Below are 24,361 nucleotides of genomic sequence, written 5' to 3' on the forward strand. Positions count from 1 at the left end.
TTTTGTTAAAGAAGCATACTTAGAGGTTGTCGATGTGGGAGGGTTGGGGTAGGGGGTTGGGAGGTATATGGGAACCTCATATTTTTTTAATGTAACATTTTTGTGTGTTCTATGTATCTTCAAAAATATAATTAATTTTGATGGGGCAGGGGGGTGGGGAGTAGGGTATATGAGAACCTGTTATGTTTTTAATGTAAAGTTGTTTGTGATCTATTAATTTTTAAAAAGATAATTAAAAAATAAAATTTAAAAAAGTATACCTAGATTATATTTATCTTGATTGACATCTAGGCTAACCAGAGAGTAATCTCTATAGGAGGATAATTTTTTTTAGATTTATGGGTTTGTGTGGGTAATGTCTTGAGTTATATTTGATTTTCTGTGCCTCTGCCTATGAAAATAGGGAATTTCATTGTCATTTTAGGGCTGAGAGTGCAATAAATTGAAGTAATTAAATAAATGTGTGAGAATGTCATGGCAGTTACAGAAATGAGAGAGAAAGGTGCTACAATTGAGTATTAAGATATTCTAATAATATAGTTTGAGGAGTACCATGCAGAACACAAAAGGAAGAAATAACTAGAATAGCTTGAATACATTCAGGGGACTGAGATGTCAGAGAAATCTAGGGAAAGAAAGTTCTCAAAAGGTCTAATTCTTTAATTCCAAGTTATAGAATGAGGTACACAAACTATTCATAAGGAGCTCATTGTAGATGATAGCATGATTTTTAAAGAGGAGGACAGTGACGTTATAACTCATCATTTTAGGCTGTGTGATTACAGGGTAAAATGCTCATGCAGATTGATTGTGAGAGGAGGAAGTTATCAGGCATGAGATAGGAAATAGGCACAGGTTACATTTTCATTCTTAATAGAAGAGAAACGATGTTAAATGATGAGATGATTATGATAAGAGATGTTGCTTGTAAAGATTTCAAGAAGAAACAGAAAAGATAGTAATTCAGTTGGAGACAATCAGGTGATAGGACACTTCATGAAAGAGAAGGGTTAACTAATGGGTATGAATGCAGAAATAATGCATCCAGGAATATTATGGTGTTAAATTGAGGAGATTTCTCAAATTACATCATTCAACTGGTTATTAGGAGGTAATGTGAAATGTGAGAGAATGTGATGTTCAAAATATAGGATGTGAAGTGATTATGGAATGTGGAAAATTAACTCAATTTTCAAGCTATAATCTGTTTCCCAGATATATTTGAAAGCACTAGGAATAATGATTCTGCTTTGAGACTTAAAAAAGAGATTAGTAATGTGCTGTGTCAGATGAGTAAAAACAGGACAGATAATCACAGTCACCTCCTAGAGGGTAGGGGTGGTAATTAGTAAGATATTTATTGACAGGTAAGTAAATAAAGCAACATCAGAAATGTCATTCTCAGGAAGAATATACTGAAATAAATGTGCTTGGATTTGATTGGTAATAAACATTAAGTGAGTTAGAATCTGATGTTTTGCAATTGGGCCCAATGTGATGGAGTTTTCCTTTCACAGGAAAATCTGGGCATGGGATTTAATTGTGGTAATAGAGTGTAAAGAGAATACTTTGAAAGCATGGTGAGGATCTGATTATTGATATGAATGGTGACATTCCATGTAATACCCAGTATTGGCACGTGACCCTTGTGTTATTTGAGATTGGTATATGGGAAGAAAAAATTCCAACTCTAGCTGTCTTTTTCTGGCCATGTAAGTTTGTCATATTTTTCTTTCTGAACCTCTCTTTAGGAAATTTGTTAAATTGGTAAATTACCATTTATCAGCAGGGTTAGTATGAGGACTAAATTTTTAAAAATATGTAAATCTCCAAGCATATTGAATTCAACCATTTTTTCCTGGACTTCAGATACAAATAGCTAAGTTAATCCTAGCTCTGTTTATGACACCTTCTCATTAATTGTCCATGAAATGGATGTAATTGTTGATGATAGTTTAGAGGAGAATTTACAGTATATACATTTTCTAAAAGACAAATAATGAAATTTAGAGATGTTGTAGCTGATGATGATTAATATAGAACAAGATTTCACTTATCACTTCAAACTGTTCGAATGTATTTTCTACCAAATTCCTTAATTCTTCATCATCTGAGCCTTCTAATCCTATGAGGATTGTGGGAAATGACTAAGACATTATAACCCATATAGTTCTTCTATTTTTTGATGCAGGAGATTTTCATGACTAGATTTGACTGATGGGAGTCATTGATCCCTCCCAAACAATGAAGACTTTGATCAATCCCATAATAAAATACATTCTTAAGTTTTTCAGTTTATTTTCTTTTTTTAAATTTTAAATATATTTTTAATATATATTTTTAAAGATACATAGATCCTACAAAATGTTACATTAAAAATATGCGGATTCCATATACCTCCACTCCTTACCCACCCACTCCTCCCACATCAACAACTTCCTTCATCAGTGTGGCACATACATTGCATTTGATGAATACATTTTGGAGCACTGCTGCACAGCATGGATTATAGTTTACTTTGTAGTTTACACTCTCTCCCAGTCCATTCAGTGGAATATGCCAGTAATATGTTGTTCTGCATCTCTCCCTACAAAATCATTCAGGACAATTCCAAGTCCCAAAAATTCCCCCATATCACACCTCTTCTTCCCACTCTCTGCCCTCAGCAACTCCAGTGGCCACATATCCACATTAATGATACATTCCTTCCATTACTACAATCTCAGTAATTCTATAGTAGAATACCAGTAAGTCCACTCTAATTCATATTTTTCTCCATCCTGAGGACTCTGGTATGGCAATGACCATTCTACTTCTAAATTGAGAGGGAACTTAGATCCCATGTGCCTGATGGTTGGAATTCTCCTGCTTGCAGTTGCAGTTGCTCTCATTTCATTGGTGTGGTGGTTGACCATTGTCTACTCTAGTTGCATCACCAGCCAGAGCCTGCTAGCAATTCCTTGGTGCCAGAGAGTTTCATTTCTGGAAGTCATGTCCCACACTGGGGGAAGGCAATGCATCTCTCAGCTGAGTTTGGCTTAGAGATACATGGAGGCTCTCAGGAGGTAACATTTAGGCACCCTGCAGCTCTAAGCCAAGTTGGAATTTCAAACACAGACTCACAAGCATAGTCATCACTGTTCAAGGGCCCACAATTTGACCATTCCTCTTAACTGGTCTCTGTCCTTCCATCCAGGGAACTACCACCACACCCCTGGGGAAAATGAAAGAGCTCCCAATGATGGGAACCCAACCCATTCAGCCATTATGTGAAACTCCATCCAGAATGTCAACACCCAAATAACATCCGAACATATACATACATACCACATGCATGCCCTGGTGAACTCCCTCCCACCCATGCATCCCCCATCAATGACACTCCACACCAGTGCTCCTCCCCTGCTATAGTTAAACCAGTCTGTGATCCAAAACGTCTTCATGAATGAAGACTAATACACAGCCAAATTCAACCAATAGGAAAATGAAATAGTAATGTAGGTTTAAAGATTAGAAATAAAATACAGGGGGGTGGGGCAAGATGGTGGCTGAGTGAGCTTACCTGATAATATCTCCTGCAAAGAAGCGGCTGGGCAGCGTTGGAGGTTCTTAGGGACCAGGCTGTTTCAGGATTTTTGCAGGACAGGAGGTGTCTGGACATCGATTTGGTGGGAAGGTAACGGAGAAAATACGTCTATAAAATATAATTGAGACTCTTTACACGGAGGTCCGGGCTGCGTGCGGAATGCTCCCTCCTAGGGTGGGCGGAGCCGTGTCACCGGGCGCTGCTGTGGCATTTTTTTTTGGAGGCTCTGCAGTACTGGGGAATTCATAAGCCCTGAGAGGCCTATTGGGGGGTCAATAGGACAGGAGGCGCTTGCAGACCGATTTGGGGAGACAAACGGGAGTTTTATTGCGAAGGGGGGAAATTTATGATTGCGGACACAAACAATAGCACTTCCGCCTAGAGCCCCGCCATCCCCCAAGCCCAGCTGCTGATCTACAGTGGACTTAAATTGATAGCAATAAAGAGACACCACCAGGGTCTGGTAGGGTGGGAGATGTTTGGAAGCTTATTAGGGGAATATTTTGCAAAGTGTGGGAATTTCGGGTTTGGACTCTATTATTAGCGTTTCCGGCTGGAGCCCCATCCCCAGGTCTGGCTATTGATCTGTGTCATTAAATTGGCTACAGTGTAGAGGCGCCCCCAGGTGGCCATTCCCGGGGATTACAGGGTGGGAGGGGTCCTAGAGTCGAACTGGTGATACATCCACAAAATAGACCCCAGTGAGTGAGTGAAATGTGGAGTACAGACACACAGGATAGAGCTTGCGGATGTGACTTCACCCATAGGGCTGGCACCCAGGTGCGGGGATCCCTGAAGGCTGTGATGCACTGCAGTGCTCCCAGGCTCCCTGTTAACCAGACTCAAGGTTGCCAGGTCTGAGTCCCCTAAAACCCTGGTAGCCCACACCCCAGAGACTCACGCCTCTTGAGTCTTCAAAATCTCAGACTTTCCATCCCTGAATCCATCATGCCCTGAAGTCCATCTGAGGTCCTTGAATGTCCTAGCCCTCAACGTTTGCGTTTTTTCTCTTTTGTTTTGTTTTGTTTTTATTTTTATTCTATTTTATTTTTTATTTTTTTTAATGTCCTGATTGCTAACATTGCATTATCAAAGTCTTTTTTTTTCAGTTATTTAGGTTTTTTTTTAAATTGTTGTTCTGGCTGTTGTGGATGCTGTATATCTTTTTTTTTCTTTTCGCTACCTGTTCCCCACCCCGTTTTTCTTTCTTCCTTTCTTCTCTTTTTTTTCTCTCTCTCTCTCTTGTCCCTCATTTTCTTCTTATTTTATTTTATCTTAACTATACAATAGGTGCTACAGGGAACACCTCACATATGCTGGGTTTCCTCATCCTCCACTGCCTCATTTCTGTGTGAATAGATTTTGGCTACCTACACTAGCCCCTTTCCCCTACATCTTGATATCCTCCATCATCTACTGTCTCTCCTATATTCCACCTCCCTTTCTTTGATCCACAAAGTGTCTAACTCTTAATTTCTAATACCTTTGTTTTGTTTTCTTTTATCCACTCTTGAAACTACCTTTCTTTTCTCTTTTCCTTTCTCATGAAAACAATAGCTTTTTATTTCATACCGTATTCCTCCCATATTCAGTCAACTCCCTCATTATAGGTACTCTACCTACTGCGATAACTCTACACAACTTACATGAATCTAACATCCATCCTCCCAGATCTCATATTGTTGCTCTGTTAACATATATCACCAATACTACTTTACACTTTTTCCTTGCTTACACAATTGCCTTTCCCTGGCCCTAATACTTTCCTTTAAAGTGAACTCAGCCAGCAATAAGAAATTAGAATAAGAAGAACAAAGTGACAAAGAGAAGATATAACACTTACGCAAAAACAACAGCTAATTAATCTCCAAGAATAGAGAAGCTAAGGAACTGATTAAACCCGTCAAGATAAAATGATGACCAGACAGCAAAAAAATCTACAAGCCAAACCAGTAATCAGGAAAACATGGCTGAATCCAATGAACAAACTAAAAATCAGGAAGGGGAGCAGGACTTCACACAAGTAATGAAAGATCTCAGAACATTTATCACCTACAAATTTAATGAAGTAAAGGAAGAGGTTAACAACATAAAGACAACACTTGGAGGGGAAATTGCAGACATATGCAAAAAGATAACAGATATGATGGAAATGAACACCACAGTTCAAGAAATCAAAAATACACTTGCAGCATATATCAGCAGACTAGAAGAGGCAGAGGAGAGAATTAGTGATGTGAAAGACAGTACATTGGAAATCAAACAGATAGTAGAATTGGTCGATAAAAAGATAGAAAAAACCCAGCTAGGACTTAGGGACCTGAATGAAAATGCAAAATGCTCAAACATAGGTATTATAGGCATTCCAGAAGGAGAAGAGAAGGGAAAGGGGTCAGAAGGAGTGTTGCAGGAAATAATGGCTGAAAATTTCCCAAATCTACTGAAAGAGACAGACGTACATATCCAAGAAGCACAGCACACCCCAATCATCATAAACCCCAACAGGCCCATCCCAAGACATATACTTGTCAAATTATCCAACACTCAAGACAAAGAGAAAATTCTAAAAGCAGCAAGAGAAAAGAAAACCATCACATACAAGGGAAGTGCCATAAGAGTAAGTGCTGATTTCTCATCTGAAACCACGGAGGTAAGAAGGCAGTGGTACGATATACTCAAGGTACTAAAGGAAAAAAATTTCCAACCAAGAATACTCTATCCAGCTAAACTAGCATTCAAAAATGATGGAGAGTTCAAAATATTCACAGATAAGCAGAAACTGAAAGAGTATGCCAACCAGAAACCTCCCCTTCAAGAAATTCTAAAGGGAGTTCTGCAGGAAGAAAGGAAAAAACAGGACAGGCAGAGTTGGAGGAGAGTGTAAGAGCAACAAAAAAGACAAAAAGAGAAGAGAAAAAGAAAAGCAAACAAAATATGACAAACACAACTCCAATCAAAATATGGCTAACACAAATAATTCCTTGAAAGTAATAACACTGAATGTCAATGGATTAAATCACCTATCAAAAGATTCAGACTGGAACACTGGATAAGGAAATATGAACCATCTATATGCTGTCTACAAGAGACACATCTTAGACCCAGAGACTCATGGAGGTTGAAAGTGAATAGTTGGAAAACAATCATACAAGCAAACAATAACCAAAAAAAGGCAGGAGTAGCTATATTAATATCAGACAAAATAGACTTTAAATGTGAAACAATTGTGAGAGACAAAGAAGGATACTACATTTTAGTGAACGGGACAATCTGCCAAGAAGATCGAACAATCATAAATATTTATGCTCCTAACAAGGGCACCTCTAAATACGTGAGGCAAACGCTGGAAAAACTAAGTGTAAGAATAGATGCATCTACAATTATAGTGGGGGATTTTAATACACCACTATCAACTCTTGACAAAACATCTCAAAAGAGAATCACTAAAGAAACAAAACACTTGAACAGTATATTAGAGGAGCTGGATCTAATACACATATATAGATCATTACACCCAAATACAGCAGGATATACATTTTTCTCAAGTGCACATGTGTCATTCTCCAAGGTAAACCATATGTTAGGCCACAAAGAAAGGCTTAATGAATTCAGAAAGATCAAAATCATACGAAATAATATCTCTGACCACAGTGGAGTGAAGCTGGAAATTTGCAAGGGACAGAGGCACAGGTTTCACACCAAGATGTGGAAATTAAACAGCACAATCTTAGAAAAACAGTGGGTCAAAGAGGACATCTCAAAAGAAATCAATGACTACCTTGAAACAAATGATAATGATAACACAACATACCAAAATTTATGGGATGCAGCAAAAGCAGTACTGAGATGAAAATTTATAGCCATAAATTCATATATCAAAAATGAAGAAAGAGCAAAAATTGAAGAACTAACTGCACATTTGGAGGAATTAGGAAAAAATCAACAAAGTAATCGCACAGGTTGAAGAAGGAAGGAAATAACAAAAATAAGAGCAGAACTAAATGAAATAGAAAATAAGAAAGCACTTGAAAAGATAAACAAGACCAAGAGGTGGGTTCTTGAGAAGATCAACAAAATTGACAAACCTTTAGTGAGACTAACAAAGAAAAAAAGAGAGAAGGTGCAAATACACAAAATAAGAAATGAGAAAGGAGGTATCACCACTGACCCCTCAGAAATAAAGACTATCATAAGAGGATACTTTGAAAAACTTTATTCCAACAGAAATGACAATTCAGAGGAAATGGATAAATTCCTAGAAACACATAAGCAGCCCATATTGACAAAAGAAGAAATTTATGATCTTAACAAACCAGTCAGAAGTAAAGAGATAGAATCAGTCATTAAAAACCTCCCAACTAAGAAGAGCCCAGGGCCAGACGACTTCACAGGTGAATTCTACAAAACATTCCGGAAAGAAATAACACCAGTCCTGCTGAAATTATTCCAAAAAATTGAAACAGAAAGAACATTGCCTAACTCCTTCTGTGATGCCAACATTACCCTCGTACCAAAGCCAAACAAAGACACCACAGGAAAGGAAAATTACAGACCAATTTCTCTAATGAACCTAGATCAAAAATGCTTAACAAAATACTTGCTAATCATATTCAACAACACATTAAACGAATTATACACCATCACCAAGTGGGATTCATTCCAGGTATGCAAGGATGGTTCAACATAAGAAAATCAATCAATATAATACACCATATAAACAGACTGAAGGAAAAAAATCACATGATTATATCTATAGTTGCAGAAAAAGCATTTGACAAAATACAGCACCCTTTCTTGATAAAAACACTCCAAAAGATCGGAATACAAGGAAATTTTTTGAAGATGATAAAGAGTATATATGAAAAACCTACAGCCAACATTGTTTACAATGGTGAAATCCTAAAATCCTCCCCTCTATAGTCAGGAACAAGACAAGGATGCCCATTGTCTCCCCTTCTATTTAACATTGTCTTAGAAGTTCTTGCTTCAGCACTGAGGCAAGAACCAGATATAAAAGGCATTCAAATTGGAAAGGAAATAGTCAAAATTGCATTATTTGCAGATGACATGATCCTATACATAGAAAACCCTGAGAGATCTACAAGAAAGCTTCTTGAACTCATAAATGAGTTTAGTAAAGTTGCAGGTTATAAGATCAATGCACAAAAATCAGTAGAATTTCTGTACACCAATAATGAGCAAGATCAGGAGGAAACAAGAAACAAATACCATTCACAATAGTAAATTAAAAAATCAAATATTTAGGAATAAATTTAACTAAAGATGTAAAAAACTTGTACACTGAGAACTATATAAGACTGTTCAAGGAAATCAAAGAAGACCTAAATATATGGAAGAATATTCCTTGTTCATGGATAGGAAGACTAAATATTATTAAGATGTCTATCCTACCAAAACTGGTCTACACATTCAATGCAATCCCAATAAAAATCAACACAGCCTTCTTTAAGGAACTAGAAAAACTAACTATGAAATTTATTTGGAAAGGAAAGAGGCCCCGAATAGCCAAAGACATATTGAAAAAGAAAAACAAAATTGGAGGAATCATACTACCTGACTTCAAGACATACTACAAAGCTACAGTAGTGAAAACAGCATTGTATTGGCATAAGGAGAGACACACAGACCAATGGAATTGAATTGAAAGTTCTGATATAGAACCTCATATATATAGCCATATAATATTCAATAAAGCCACCAAAACCTCTCAACTGGTAGAGAATGGCCTATTCAACAAATGTTGCCTGGAGAACTGGATATCCATAGGTAGAAGAATGAAAGAGGATTACCATCTCACACCTTATACAAAAATCAACTCAAGATGGATCAAAGACCTAAATATAAGAGCCAAGACCATAAAGACCTTGGAAAGCAGTGTAGCAAAACATCTACAGGACCTTGTAATAGGAAATGGCTTCATGAATATCACACCAAAAGCACAAGCAGCAAAAGAACAAATAGATAAGTGGGACTTCCTCAAAATTAAAGCCTTCTGCAGTTTGTTAAAAAAGTAAAAAGAGAACCCACACAATGGGAGAAAATATTTGGCAACCATATATCTGATAAGAGACTTATAACGTGCATATATAAAGAACTCCTATATCTTGAAAATAAAAAGATAAACAACCCATTTTAAAAAATGGGAAAAGATTTAAACAGACACTTTCTCCAAAGAAGAAATACAAATGGCTAAAAAGCACATGAAAAAATGCTCCAAATCTCTAGCTATCAGGGAAATGCAAATCAAAACTACAATGAGATACCATCTTACTCCCATAAGATTGGCAGCTATGAAAAAACAGAAGAATACAAATGCTGGAGAGGATGTGAAGAAAGAGGAACACTCATCCACTGCTGGTGGGAATGCAGAAGGATCCAACCATTCTGGAGGACAGTTTGGTGGTTTCTCAAAAAACTAACCATAGATTTGCCATATGATCCAGCAATACCACTGCTGGGTAAATACCCAGCAGAACTGACAACAAGGACACAAACTGATATATGTACACCAATGTTCATAGCAGCATTGATCGCTATCGCCAAAAGGTGGAATCAACCCAAATGCCCATCAACAGATGAGTGGATCAATAAAATGTGGTATATACATACAATGGAATACTACTCTGCTGTAAGAACAAATACACTACAAACACACGTGATAACATGGATGAATCTTGAGAACCTTATGTTGAGTGAAGCAACCCAGGCATTGAAGGACAAATACTACATGACCTCAATGATATGAAATAAGCAAGCTGCCTCAGAGAGCTAGAGACTGGAAGATAGGCTTACAGGAAATTGGGGGGTGGAGGAAAGATATGAGCCAATGTCTGCAGGGGTGGAATCTATGATGAGCTGGCGGTAAGTATGAGCACAAAGAAGAGATAAAATGGGGGCAAGGGGTTGCCTTTGGGTGGGGTTTTGCGGGCTTGAAGGGGGCTGGGGATGGGCGGATGGGTAATAGTGCCAAAAAATTGGGGGGAGGGAAGGGCAACACACGAACATAGGAGAGTGTCAGGTGTTGGTTGAGAGTAAAATACTGAGAAAATTGTATCAAAATATAATTAGGAGGGTTACCTGTTTAGGATGCTAGGAGGGGATGGTCTGATGTGGGACGGACTCCTGGGGAATGTCTGAATGCTCATTTTGCCAGAGTGGGTTGTACCATTGGGTAGAGACCCAAGTAGTGAGAGTGGGGGTGGATCCACATCCTGGGGCGGACTAATGCCATCAAATAGAGGGAACTGTATCTCTCGAGAGAAAGGGTGGCTCCCAGGGCATTAGGGCAGTTGAGCAAGTCAGGCCCTGAACACTGTTGCAAGTATCTCTGGACGTGGCTCCTCGGGAAATGGAGATTGGCTGTCGCTGTGTGCCCCAAGGGGAGGGGAAAATGGATGTTGAATGGATGGAACCAAGGTAAATGTGGGGGTAAGAGAGGAGTTCTGCGAGAGTACACAAGGATGGATATAAAACATATAATATTACACCAAAAACATATAGGGTACAACAGACTAATAATGTAAACCATAATGTAAAGCATAGGATAACTAAAAATTTAGAAAACTGTATATCCTAAAGTATGGACCACAATGTAAGCACAGATGTCACCTTGTTTGAAAGCTATTGCCTCAGAGTCTGTACATCAGTTTAAGTAAATATGATATGAATAAGTTATAAGAATATTGCTGTGGAAGGGAAAAGCTTTTATGATGGATGTGTGGGAGTACTGTATATTGTATATATGAATTACTGTGATCTAAGGCTCTCGTGAAGAGAAGCTCAATAATTAGGGAAAAAGAAAAGAAAAAGGTAGGATGTAGAATTTTTCCAAATCAATACGTATTCTAGATCTAACCTTTAAACTCATTGCTATATTCCATTTTACTAGTAAGGGAACCTGACATTATATTGGGCTTCACTTTTCAGGAAGTTTTGGATCACAGAGTGGTTCAACAATGGCGGCGGAGGAATACTGGTATGGGATGTTAGTGACAGGCGATATATGGTTGACAGGGAGTTATACAGGGCATATGTCCAGGGTGCATGGTAATGTTTGGATATACTCATAGTGGAAACAATTAAAAACAACAGCTGGGGTGGTACTGGGTTCCTGGCTGGCGATGCTCTGTTGTGGTCCCTATGGGAGCAGCAGCAGTCCCCCAGGTGCAATGGTAAGACCAGGAAGGAATGAGGGTCCAACAGTGAGCCCCTGATACTAATGACTATGCTTGTGAGCCTATACACCTGAAATAAGAACAAGGCCTAGAGCAGCACTGTGCCTGGGAGTTTCCTCCTGACAGCCTTCATGTTACTCAAATGTGGCCAGTCTCGAAGCCAAACTCAGCATGTAGATGCAGTGCATTCCCCCCAGCGTGGGACATGACACCCGGGGATGAGCCTCCCTGGCACCGAGGGATCACTACCAAATACCAGCTGATGATGCAACTAGAAAATGACCTTGAATTAAAGGTTCAACACGGACCAGCAGAATATCCCTGTCTACATATAATAACAGGAGTTTAAAATGCTGTTTGACCTAATGTAAGGGGGAAATGGAAAGGAGAAATGAGTTTATGTGGCTATGAGTCTCTAAAAGCGTCTGGAGGTTGTCAGAAGGATTGCCCTTATGCACATCTGAGCAGAGTCTCAGAGACAGATAAAGTAGATACAACCCCAGTTATTGGTTCTTTTGAAGGCTAAAGAGACCCACGGGTTCTATGGTCATGGCAGATGGGGTTCACTGCCATGTCAGTTGGCCCTTCTTTGGAGCTGGTGTTTCTGCATGATAGAACAGGACTCAGATGGGATCTCTTTTCACAAGCCTTTCATGCTACTTTACTGGAATTGTAGTTGGTGCTGGGGTTTGAGATATATCTCAACACCCTGAACCTCAACAGACTTCAGCTCCTACACTCTGATTTGTTGAACTTACCCCACTCAGCTAACATGGAGTTGAAGAATGTCAACCACCACACCATGGAGCCTAGAGTGCCTACAACTGAAAGCAGGAGGATTGCATCCATTATCCATGTGGAATCTAGGCACCCTCTTGACATAGAAGTGCAATGGACACAACCAATCCAATGTCCACAGAGAAAATGTGGCATTGGCGTGGGAAAAGTGGCCATGGTGGCTGCTGGGTGCGGGGAATGGGAGGAAGAGATGCGATGTGGAGGTGTTTTCAGGACTGGAGTTGTCCTGGGTGGTGCTTCACGGACAATTACGGGACATTGTAGATCACCCCAGGGCCCACTGGATGGAACGTGGGAGAGTATGGGCTATGATGTAGACCATTGACCATGAGGTGCAGCGATGCTCAGAGATGTACTTACCAAATGCAATGGATGTGTCATGATGATGGGAGAGAGTGTTGCTGTGGGGGGAGTGGGGGATGGGGGCTGTGGGGTTGAATGGGACTTCATATTTTTTTAATGTAATATTTTTTAAAAAATGAATAAAAAAATAAAATACATAATAATTTAGAAAAACTGAAATAAAGTAAAGTAAATTGGGGTATTAAAAATTGAATAATATAAAAATTTTTTTGATGTTTTGCCTTTCATTACTGCAACAGGTGTAGTCCTCTATGTACAGTGGCATGGCAATCTCTTCCATTTCTTCCAGTGGCTTACATCTTTTTTTTTTTTTTATTATGTCTTCAAAAAACTTTTAGGTCAGAGTAAAATCACATATAGAATATAGGGAAGTCCCATATACCCAATCTTCACCCTTTTCCCCTTTCCCCAGCAACAGTTCATTCACGTGCAGATACTTTTGCTACAACTGATACACAAATATTGAAACATAACTACCAACCATGGTTCCATTATGTTCTACATTATGGTTTACATTTTAGACTGTTCACCATTATAAATTTTTTGTGACATTTAACATGTACCCATCATTGAATGATCATGCAGAACACTTCAGTTGCCCCCCAGTTACCCCCTCATCCATCTATTCTATTCCTCTCTTCCCCACCATTCAGAGCCCACAGTGAGACCTAAGCTTCCCTGCTTGAAGGACTAGATTCATAGATACTTGCAACAATGCTGAGGGCTTGACATACTAGTCTGTCCTCCCTCATGGGGAGCCATCCATGCTCTCAAGGACACCATCCCCTCAGTTTGAGAAGATCAGGCTTCCCCAGAGTGGGGTTACAACACATTAATACTCACTGTATGTGTCTCCTCCCACTGATATGGCATACTATGACAAGATGAACACTCCCTAGAAGACTACTCCAGGTGCATCCTGTGCCAGATGTCCCCCATTAGACACCTAAAACCAGTAACCCTTCCTTATTATATTTTCTAAAGAGTTTTCTCAATATTTTAGTTTCAGCCATGTACCTGACAATCTCCCATGTTCACTTGCTCCCAATCCCCCAATTTCCATGGACCATCTGATCCATCCTCCCAACCCTAGCCCTCCTAAAGCCTGTAAAACCCAACCCAATAGTATTCCTTTGCCCCCATTTTATCCCTTCACTGCACAACTACTTACCTCCACTTTAGCATAGATTTTTCCCATGTGGGCATTGGCTCACAACCTTCCTCTCCCCCTATTTCCTGTAATTCTATCTTCCAGTCTCCAGCACTCTGAGACAGCTTGATTTGCTTAATTCATATCAGAGAGGTCATGTAGTATTTGTCCTTCAATGCCTGGCTTGCTTCACTCAACTTAGGTCCTCAAGATTCATCCATGTTAGCCTTTGTGTTAATACTGTATTGCTTCTTACAGCTGAGTAGTATTCCATTCTATGTAGATACCCTATTTTGTTTATTCCTTCATCTGTTGATGGACATTCAGATTGATTGCAAATTTTGTTTATAGTAAATAATGACACTATGTACATTGGTGTGTATACATTGATTCATATCCTTGTTTACAGTTCTTCTGTGTATATACCCAGCAGTCGAATTGTTGGCTCATATGGCAAATCTATAGCTCATTTTTTCAGGAACTGCCAAACTGTCCTCCACAATGCCTGGATCCTTCTACATTCCCACCAGTAATTGGTGGTTTCCCATTCCTCCACCTCCTCTCCAACACTTATAGTCCTCTGTTTTCTTCATAACTGCCAGTCTAATGGGTGTAAGATAGTATATCATTGTAGTTTTCATTTGCATTTCTGTAGTAGCATGTGATGTTCAACATCTTTTTATATGCTTTTTAGCCATTTGTATTTCTTCTTTGGGGAAGCATCAGTTCAAATATCTTGCCCATTTATTAAATGGGTTGTCTTTTTATTTTAGAGATATAAGATTTTTTAAATATATGCTGGTTATTAGAGTACTTCAGATATATGGTTAACAAATATTTTCTCCCATTGGGTAGGCTGTCTTTTCACTTTCTTGATAAACTCCTTTGAGATGCAAAAGGATTTAATTTTGAGGAAGTCCCATTTATCTATTTTTTCTTTCACCCTGTGTGCTTTGGGTATGATGTTCACGAAGGCAGTTCCTATCACAATATCCTGTAAATGCTTCCCTACATTGTCTTCCATGGTCTTTATGGTCTTGGCTGTTAATATTCAGATTTTTGATACATCTTGAGTTGATTTTTGAATAAGGTGTGAGAAGGTATTCCTCTCTCATTCTTTTGCATAAGATACCCAGTTCTCCAAGCACCATATTTTGAAGTGGCTATTCTCTCCCAGTTGAGTGGGCTTGGTGGCTTTGTCAAATATCAGATGACTGTATATGTGAGGATCAGTATAAGAACTCTCAATTCATTTCAGTTGGTCAGTATGTCTATCCTTGTGTCAATACCATACCATTTTGACCACAACAGCTTTGTAGTATGTTTTAAAGTCAGGTAGTGTGATTTCTCTAGTTTTGTTTTTCTTTTACAAAATGTCTTTGGCTATTCATGGCCTATTTCCCTTCCAAATAAATTTCTTTTTTTTTTTTTAAAGATTTATTTATTTATTTAATTTCCCCCCCTCCCCTGGTTGTCTGTTCTTGGTGTCTATTTGCTGCATCTTGTCTCTTTGTCCGCTTCTGTTGTCGTCAGCGGCATGGAAAGTGTGGGCGGTGCCATTCCTGGGCAGGCTGCTCTTTCTTTTCACGCTGGGCGGCCCTCCTCACGGGCGCACTCCTTGCGCGTGGGGCTCCCCCACGCGGGGGACACCCTTGCATGGCACGGCACTTCTTGCGCGCATCAGCGCTGCGCATGGCCAGCTCCACACAGGTCAAGGAGGTCTGGGGTTTGAACCGCGGACCTCCCATATGGTAGACGGACGCCCTAACCACTGGGCCAAAGTCCGTTTCCCCAAATAAATTTCATAGTTATGTTTTCCTGTTCATGAAAGAATGCTGTGCTGCTTTTTATTAGGATTGCATTAAATCTATAGATCAGTTTGTGTAGGATAGACATCTTAATAATATTTAGTCCTTATATCCATGAACAGGGAATATTCTTCCATTTATTTAAGTCTTTGATTTCCTTTAACAGTGTTGTGTAGTTTTCTGTGTATAAGTCTTTTTCATCTTTAGCTAAATTTATTAATAGGTATTTGATATTTTTATTTACTATTCTAAATCGTATTTTTTCTTGATTTCCTCCTCAGATTGCCCATTACTAGTGTACAGAAATGCCATTGATTTTTGCACATTGATCTCATAACCTGTGACTTCACTGAACTCATTGGAAGTTCTAGAAGCTTTGTAGATTTCTCAGTGCATTCTATATATAGGATCATGTCATCTGCAAATAGTGAAATTTTGACTTATTCCTTTCCAATTTGGCAGCCTTTTGTATCTGTTTCTTGCCTCAGTGCTTGAGCAAGTACTTCTAACACAGTGTAAAAAAGAAGGTTTGACAGTGGTCATCTTTGTCTTGTTCCTGATCTTAGAGGGGAAGATTTTAGGATTTCACCATTCTAAATGGTGTTAGCTGTTGGTTTTTCATATATACCTTGGATCATGTTCAGAAAGATTCCTTCTATTCCTATTTAGTGCATAGATTTTTTCAGGAAAGTGTGCTGTATTTCGTTGGATGCTTTTTCTGCATCTATAGGTATGATCATGTGATATTTTTCTTTCAGTTGATTTTCATATACATTTGGTTGAGAAGCAGAACTCAGTGTTTGAGGGGATGCATTGTTAGGCATCACATATGGAAGAACAAGATGATTTCGAACATATGTATCCACAAGTTCAGGTACATAATAAAGCAGAGAGGGAGGTAGATTCCAGAAAACAGGCATGGAGATTGGAGAACCAATGTTGGTGCTAAACCTAAGGATAAATATAATTGAGTAACTTCAATCTGCTTTCTCTGGTGGTGGAGGCATAATTCAAAAAGTGACATGGGTCAAGGATTCCTATGTTTTAGAATCAGGGATGGAATCAAAAGTCTTCATCTAATTTGGCACTTAATGAGGTCCTGCTAGATGTGCATAAGCACAATCTCTATAATAACCTCCCAACTCACTTTGAACTCTCTTAGTCATATATATTAATTTGCCATTAACTTTCCCCCTTTTGGTCAAGGTCTTTTTCCAGTTGCATTGCTAATTGGTGTTTGGTAGTAATTCCTTGGTGCCAGGAAGGCTCATCCCTGAGAGTCATATCACATGCTGGGAGGAATTATTGCATTTATATGCTGAGTTTGCCTTAAAGATAGGCCACAATTGAGCAGCAAAGAGGATCTCAGGAGAACTTTGGCTCCCTATAATACTATGCTATGCTTCAATTTCAAGAGTAAAGGTTCATAACTACAGTCAGAAATATCAAAGGCCTTTCAATGGACCATCATCCTTCTCTAGCCATTGCCTCTATACTTGGGGGATTCTTGCTGTTTCATCAAAGAATGTGCAGAGTTCCCCAGGATGGGAATTAAATATTCTTTCATTTATTGTGTGACTCTCCAACCACTATGACAATGCTCTGTGGACATTTGAATGCATTTATATGCCTAATATGTGTGCCCATGTGAATTATCTCCCATGTATCCCCTTTCCTTGACACTGTTCACAAATGGTCCTTCCCTGGTACAGTTGTAACCCTTCTGTGATCAAAACTTTAAAAAGGACCCAATAAAATAGCCAAATACAATTGTTAATGAAATAATATTAAAAGTTTTGATAATTGAAAATCAAACACACAAAAAATTTAAAAATAAAAATAAAATAAATTTTGGGATAATAACAAATAATGAAAAAATATGAAATTCTTTTTTTTTTAAAGATTTATTTATTTATTTATTTCTCTCCCCTTCCCCCCAACCCCAGTTGTCTGGTCTCTGTGTCTATATGCTACGTCTTCTTTGTCCACTTCTGTTGTTGTCAGCAGCATGGGAATCTCTGTTTCTTTTTGTTGTGTCATCTGGTTGTGTCACTTCTCCGTGTGTGCAGCACTATTCCTGGGCAGGCTGCACTTTCTTTTACGCTGGGTGGCTCTCCTTACAGGGTGCACTCCTTGTGCATGGGGTCCCCTACGCAGCAGGGCACTCCTTGCGCACATCAGCACTGTGCATGGGCCAGCTCCACATGGGTCAAGGAGGCTCAGGGTTTGAACTGCGGACCTCCCTGTAGTAGACTGACACCCTAACCACTGGGCCAAGTCCACTGCCTGAAACTCTTTTTGTCATTGTGCCTTTCAACTCTGTAAGATCTGTTGTCCTATATATACAGTGACATTTTCTTCCATTTACTCTCCCAATGTCTTATTTTTTTCATTTTGTCTTCAAAAAGTTTTCGATAACAGCAATGTCATATACCGAATAAAGGGCATACCTATATATACAACATCCTCCCCACTTTGCCCCTTCCTCATTTAATAATATTTTATATGTGGATGATACATTTCTTATAACTGATGTACAAATATTGAAGCATATCTACCAACCATGGTCAGTTGTTTACATGATGGTTTACATTTTGGACCATACACTTTTATAAATATTGATGAAACTTAACATCACATATCCATCATTGGAAGATCATGTAGAACACTCATTGACTGTCAAATTAGACAGTACCCCAAATAGCAGGGCTCCTAAGGGCTCTGGAGATATCCAGGCACTATGGTCAGGGTAGTTAGCTCATAAGGTTGGTACTTTGCCATTGGACTCTACTTTGGGATTTGTGCCCCCCAGTGTGACAGAATTGGACTCAGTTGTCATTTCCCTACACATGGCTCTTTGGTCCTATATTTAGTGTTGGAGTTGTTAGGTATACATCCAAGAAACTTGAATCTTTAGACTGTCCATATGCCACCTGGATCCTAAGCCTCAGCAGAGTTGCAACACATATGCTCCAATTCATTGGACTCACCCAGGACAACTAACAAGGAGGTGATGATGGACAACCACCATACCAAAGAACTGAGATAGCCTACAACTGCAAGCGAGTCCCATCCATCAGCCATATGGAAAGCCCTCTCAGTTTGAGTTAGAGTGAGCATTACCATCCCAGAATCCTTGGGATTAGGGAATGAAATATGGATTCAACTGGATTTACTGGTATTCTACTGTAGACTATTATGATTCTACAATGGAAGAACTTATATCATTGATGTGGATGCAGTGGCGACAAGAGGTTCTGAGGTCAAGGAGTGGTAAAACAGGTGTAATACAGGAGCATTTTCAGGACTTGGGAATTTTCCTTAAATGACATTGAAATGACAGATAGAGGTCATTATATATCTTGCCATAACCTACAAAATTGTGTGGGAGAGAGTGTAAACTAAAATGTAAACTATAATCCGTGCTTAGTGGCAATGCTTTAAAATGTGTTCAATTGCAATGAATGTACCACACTATTGAAGGCTGCAGTTAATGGGGCAAATGTGCTGGTGTGGGGAGCAGAGCATATCAGAAACCCTATTTTTTTCTATGTAACATTTATGTAATCTAAATATGTTTTTTAAAAAATGTTTTTAAGTATGTCTCTGAAGATCATGAGCTAATTAATAAAATTCATGGATTTTCATGTTCTTCTCTCTACAATGAAAGTTTTCATATTATCTTTATTAGCCAGGGAAGACAAGAACTCTGCCCTCTTAACCCTCAGAAAGGAGAGTCCGTCCCTTATTTCCCTTCGAACATACTTCATGTTCCTCTTGTTGACTGGGTTGGGGTTATTACCAGGTGAAGTGTTTGGCATTCATGACAAGTGGAACTGGAATTTGTGATCAGATCTTGACTCTTAAGACTTCTTTCTCCATTCTCAGCTTTCCTCTCCTTCTGCTTGTCAGGATTTGAATGAAAAACCAGAAGAAGATAGATTCCAGCTGAGGTATTAACAATGGAATCACAGGTGAGTTTGGAATTAACTGAAATCACACCTCTGTTGACAGCAGATGAGGAGATTTCTCCTACTGGCATGTATTATCTGAGTGCATTCATAAGCTATTCAAGGATCTGGTGTTAAATTATGATTATACAGGATTCAAGAATAATTATGGTAATTTAGGGACTGATCAATAATTATTCTCCTTCCAACCATTACAATAGTTGTTTCCACTTCCATGAAGGCTGTGTATTCTCTGGAAAGATAAGACATGTTTCTTTTTCTCTCCCAACCTATGCCTCATTGGAGAAATCATGTATTCATAGTCCCTGAGAACCTCTGGTAACTACTATATTTATATCAATTTTACAAGTTCTTCCATTGCTGCAATAGTAATGTCTACTTTGGTCCGTGGTTGCATTCCCCCTTTACGTTTTTTTATTCCTCAGTCTTGAGGATTATGCAATGGCAATTTCCATACTGCTACATATTGAGAGGATGGTTAGATCTTATGGAACAGGTGAAGGAACTGTTTTGCTTGCAGTTGTATATCCTCCCTGTTTTGGGGAAAGGGGGTTTTCCAGCATCAACTTTATGTTAGTTGTCCTATGTGAATCTGATGAATTGAAGATTTGGTATTGACTGCACCTCTGCTGAGATTCATGGCTCAAGTGGCATACGAACAGTCTGAAGATCCAATCTTCAGGGATGTATATTTAACTCATATGATACTGTTCATTGCCTCAAACAAAAGGTAGAAGAATCATGTGTAGGGAAATTATAAATGAGTCTAACTCTTTTACATTGGGGAAATTGGTTGGCGTATGTTGCAAGATAATGTCCACTGATATGAGAGAATGTGGAGGAATCGGAACACTCATCCACTCCTAGTGGGAATGTAGAATGGTGCAATCATTGTGGAGAACACTTTGGTTGTTCTTCAGGAAGCCCAGTATAGAATTGCCATATGACCAAAAAATTCCAATATTATGAATATACCAGAAGATTTGAAAGCATGGCCATTAACATATATGTGCACACAAATGTTCATTGCAGCATTATTCATGGCTTCCAAATGTTGGAAGCAACCCAAGTTTACATGAAGGGATGAATGGATAAACAAGATGTGGTATATAAAATAAAATAAAGTAAAATAATATAATATAATATAATACTATTTAGCTATAAGAATGAATGAAATATTGACACCTGAGACAACATGGAAGAACCTCAAAGTCTTTATGTTGAGTGACATAAGCCAGTCACTAAAAGAGGAATATTGCATGATATCACTGGTATGATGGATATTTAGCAGACTCGCCAAGACAGATTCTGGAAGATAGTTTGCCAGGAGACAGAAAGGGAGTAGAGAGTGGTGAGTTGATGCTCAATCTGGGGAGAAAGTATGATAAGGTGAATGGGTTTGGTTTGGCAAAAGATGTTAGAGGAACAGTGTGAGTGGGATCAGTGGTACTAGAATGTGAATGTGTGAAGGGTTGGAGGGTGGCTTGGGCTCTCCATGGAGCTGAGGGGTGGGCAGGAGTAAGGAACAGGTGAACTTTGGGGAGGTGGAGGACTATAGTTGATAATACATTGTGGGAGTGTTATTTTGGCAAATGTGGCAGGAGGGTCACTGATGCAGGATGTTGTCGGTTTGGGGATGAATGGGGAAAGGTACACCTGGAATATGCCCCTTTGAAATATGAATGTGTTCGTGTTGGCATAGAATGTTATATTAAATGGGTAGAGACCTACACAATAACAAAATTTTAAACTCCCATCTTGGAGATTCCTGCTACATTCTCAAATAGAGAGGCAAGAACATCAAGTACATAAGCAATGCCTAATAAAAGAAAACACAAAATGCCAAACCACTGATGAACAAATAAAAGCACTGCTTTACCCCCTGCATGGGACATGAATTCCAGAGATGTCACTAAGACATTAATATGAAGCACCAACTAGTGATATATTTGGAAAAAGACCTTGACCAAAATGGGGAATCATTAGATATGAAAGAGTTTTTATGGTTAATACAATTCAGTATAACATGTAAGTTTATTCTAGAGATTAGTGCTGTTATTTTGAACATCACACTCAGGACGTTGTTAGCCCTGTGTGAACCAAAATTTCTGTGATGTTTTAGGAGTTAGTTACCTTCAAAGATGTAGCTGTAGACTTCACCCAAGAAGAGTGGGACATGCTAAATGCCTCCCAGAGAAAGCTATTCAGAGAAGTGATGCTGGAGACTATCAATCACCTGGTTTCAATGGGTAAGAATCTAAAATTTTATCTATCATCTATATCTATCTCTGTTTACCATCCATCTAACCTATGTATCTACTATTTACCTATATATTTACCATAAATCATCTTCCATTTATTAATTCAAATATCTAGATCAGCTTTTCCATGTTGCCATATAATCATTATTTTCTTTTATATTTTATATATTATAATTTAAATGTATTATTATTTTAAAGATTTATTTTATTTATTTTTCTTCCCCCCCCCCGCCATTGTTTGCTCTCTTGTGTCCATTCACTCTGTGTTCTTCAGTGTCTACTTGCATTCTTGGTGGCACCTGGAATCAGTATCTCTTTTTTGTTGCATTATCTTGCTACATCAGCTCTCCATGTGTGTGGTACCACTACTGAGTGATGTACGCATTTTTGCTGTGGGGTGGCTCTCCTTGTGGGGTGCACTCCTTGTGCATGGGATTCCCCTATGTGGGGGATATGCCTGCATGGCATGGCACTCCTTGCATGCAGCACTGTGTGGGCCAGCTCACCACATGGGTTTAGGAGGCCTTGGGTTCAAACCCTGGACCTCCTATATAGTACACAAATGCTCTATCAGTTGACCCACATCTGCTTCCCTAAATATATTATTTTTTACACATACAACTGTCTAAATGAAATTTATTCCTTACTTTTACTTACCTGTATTTCACCCCAATATAATTTAATCTTGGCCACAACTTAATGTCTTTAGTGAATCTCCATTTCTAACACTCAGTGCAGTGTGGAGAACCCAATGAATATTTTTTGAAAGGATAAATAATTAGCTGTTATGAAATAAGTATTCCACTCCAAGGGCTATGCTGAGTTTTCAGAACAGTCAAAAAAATTGCATATATACTTTCCCAGATAGAATTTAGATAATTCTGAATGAGATTTGTTTATTGGATATTTTTAGCATAAAATGAATCTCATGAAGCATAGAGAGATTGAGAGGTGATGAATTTTTTCTTTGTTTTTTGTTTATTATTATTACTGAAATAATGAAGCTGCTTTAATAGTGATTGAAGTCTTGAATGTTCAACTATATGATTATTCCAAATATTGATTGTACATGCTGGATGGGTCATATGCATTACTAATATGTATCAATAAAATTGATTTGTTTTAAAAAATATTCATCACTGTGGAAACATAGGTTTCTTCCTATTTAGAATTAACAGGATTCTTTATTTTCTCTAAAGCATCACTAATGTTATTAGAGCATTTTCATTATTTCAATAATTATAATAAAAAACAGACACATGAGTAGGTTCTTCATTTCTCAATTTATCTATGCTTCGCCTGTTGTACATAGCTGCTATATCTAGCTATTTTAGCTTATTTATTTATTAAGCAGTTTTATTGTGATATATTCATATGCCATACAGTCTATCCAAAAGGTATAATCAGTGACTTTTAGCATAATGAAAATGTTCTGCATTCATCAATACAAAAAATTTTTAGAACAATTTCATTATTCAAAAAGGAAAAACTCCACCCCACTTAGCAATCCTTCCCTAGCCTTACATAACGAGTAAACTTATTACTTTATAAATTGATTTATACTTACATTTTATATAAATGGAATTGTATAATATATAGTATTTTGCTTCTTGTTTCTTTCACTTAGCATCAAGTTTTTTGTCTGATATTAACATCTTGTAGTATTAACATACATTTGTTCAGTTTCAAAGAAAAAAATCATATGCAATTTTGCCCATTATATATGAATATAATGTTTTTTTATGTTTAAAGTATTCAATTTGATATTCTTTTCCAGATAATTCTGAATGTTGGAAACATACAGAGAGGAATACTTGGAAACGACAAACATTTTCATGCCCTGAATCCTACTCTAACATGTTATTATGTTTTTTCCAATTACTACAGGTAGGAAAAGTGTCTCTAAAAAATGGGAAATGATAGAAATTATATTTAACCCACCCATCTATAGGAAAGACAATTCTGAAATCTTGTCATTGGTAAGCTTCACTGTGTGAACCCAGTTTCCACATAGATAACTGGAGATGGAATAAATTAGGAATTCAGTAAAATACCCTCATAGTAATGAATTTTGGGGTTAAATGCTAATCCAGCACACACAAAAAAACAAAAAAAAAAACAGTGTTTGAATTTAGGGGAAATTATCCTAAGCCAAAAAATCTATCCTGAGAACATTTAAAAAAGAATTGCATAAATAGGTTTCACATATATAATCTTTGATACATAATA

General features: G+C 38.2%; 1 protein-coding gene across 6 annotated transcripts in view; it reads left to right on the top strand.

Annotated features, from left to right (window-relative positions):
- LOC101437195 (zinc finger protein 596-like) overlaps positions 1-24,361 on the top strand; it is a 76,557-nt gene that overhangs the window by 41,608 nt on the left and 10,588 nt on the right. For 2 of the 6 annotated variants that reach the window (XM_071215933.1, XM_058299329.2), the window contains exons 2-4: positions 19,789-19,874; positions 21,994-22,120; positions 23,910-24,019. In XM_071215933.1, coding sequence (XP_071072034.1) covers positions 19,863-19,874; positions 21,994-22,120; positions 23,910-24,019 — 249 coding nt within the window. In that variant the 5' untranslated portion in view covers positions 19,789-19,862. Of the gene's footprint in view, positions 1-19,788; positions 19,875-20,156; positions 20,190-21,993; positions 22,121-23,909; positions 24,020-24,361 lie in introns of all 6 variants that reach the window. The other 4 variants (XM_071215932.1, XM_058299327.2, XM_071215930.1 and 1 more) reach the window with 3 other exon arrangements.

This window comes from Dasypus novemcinctus, chromosome 6 (genome assembly GCF_030445035.2).
Source record: "Dasypus novemcinctus isolate mDasNov1 chromosome 6, mDasNov1.1.hap2, whole genome shotgun sequence".
Lineage (NCBI taxonomy): Eukaryota > Metazoa > Chordata > Mammalia > Cingulata > Dasypodidae > Dasypus > Dasypus novemcinctus.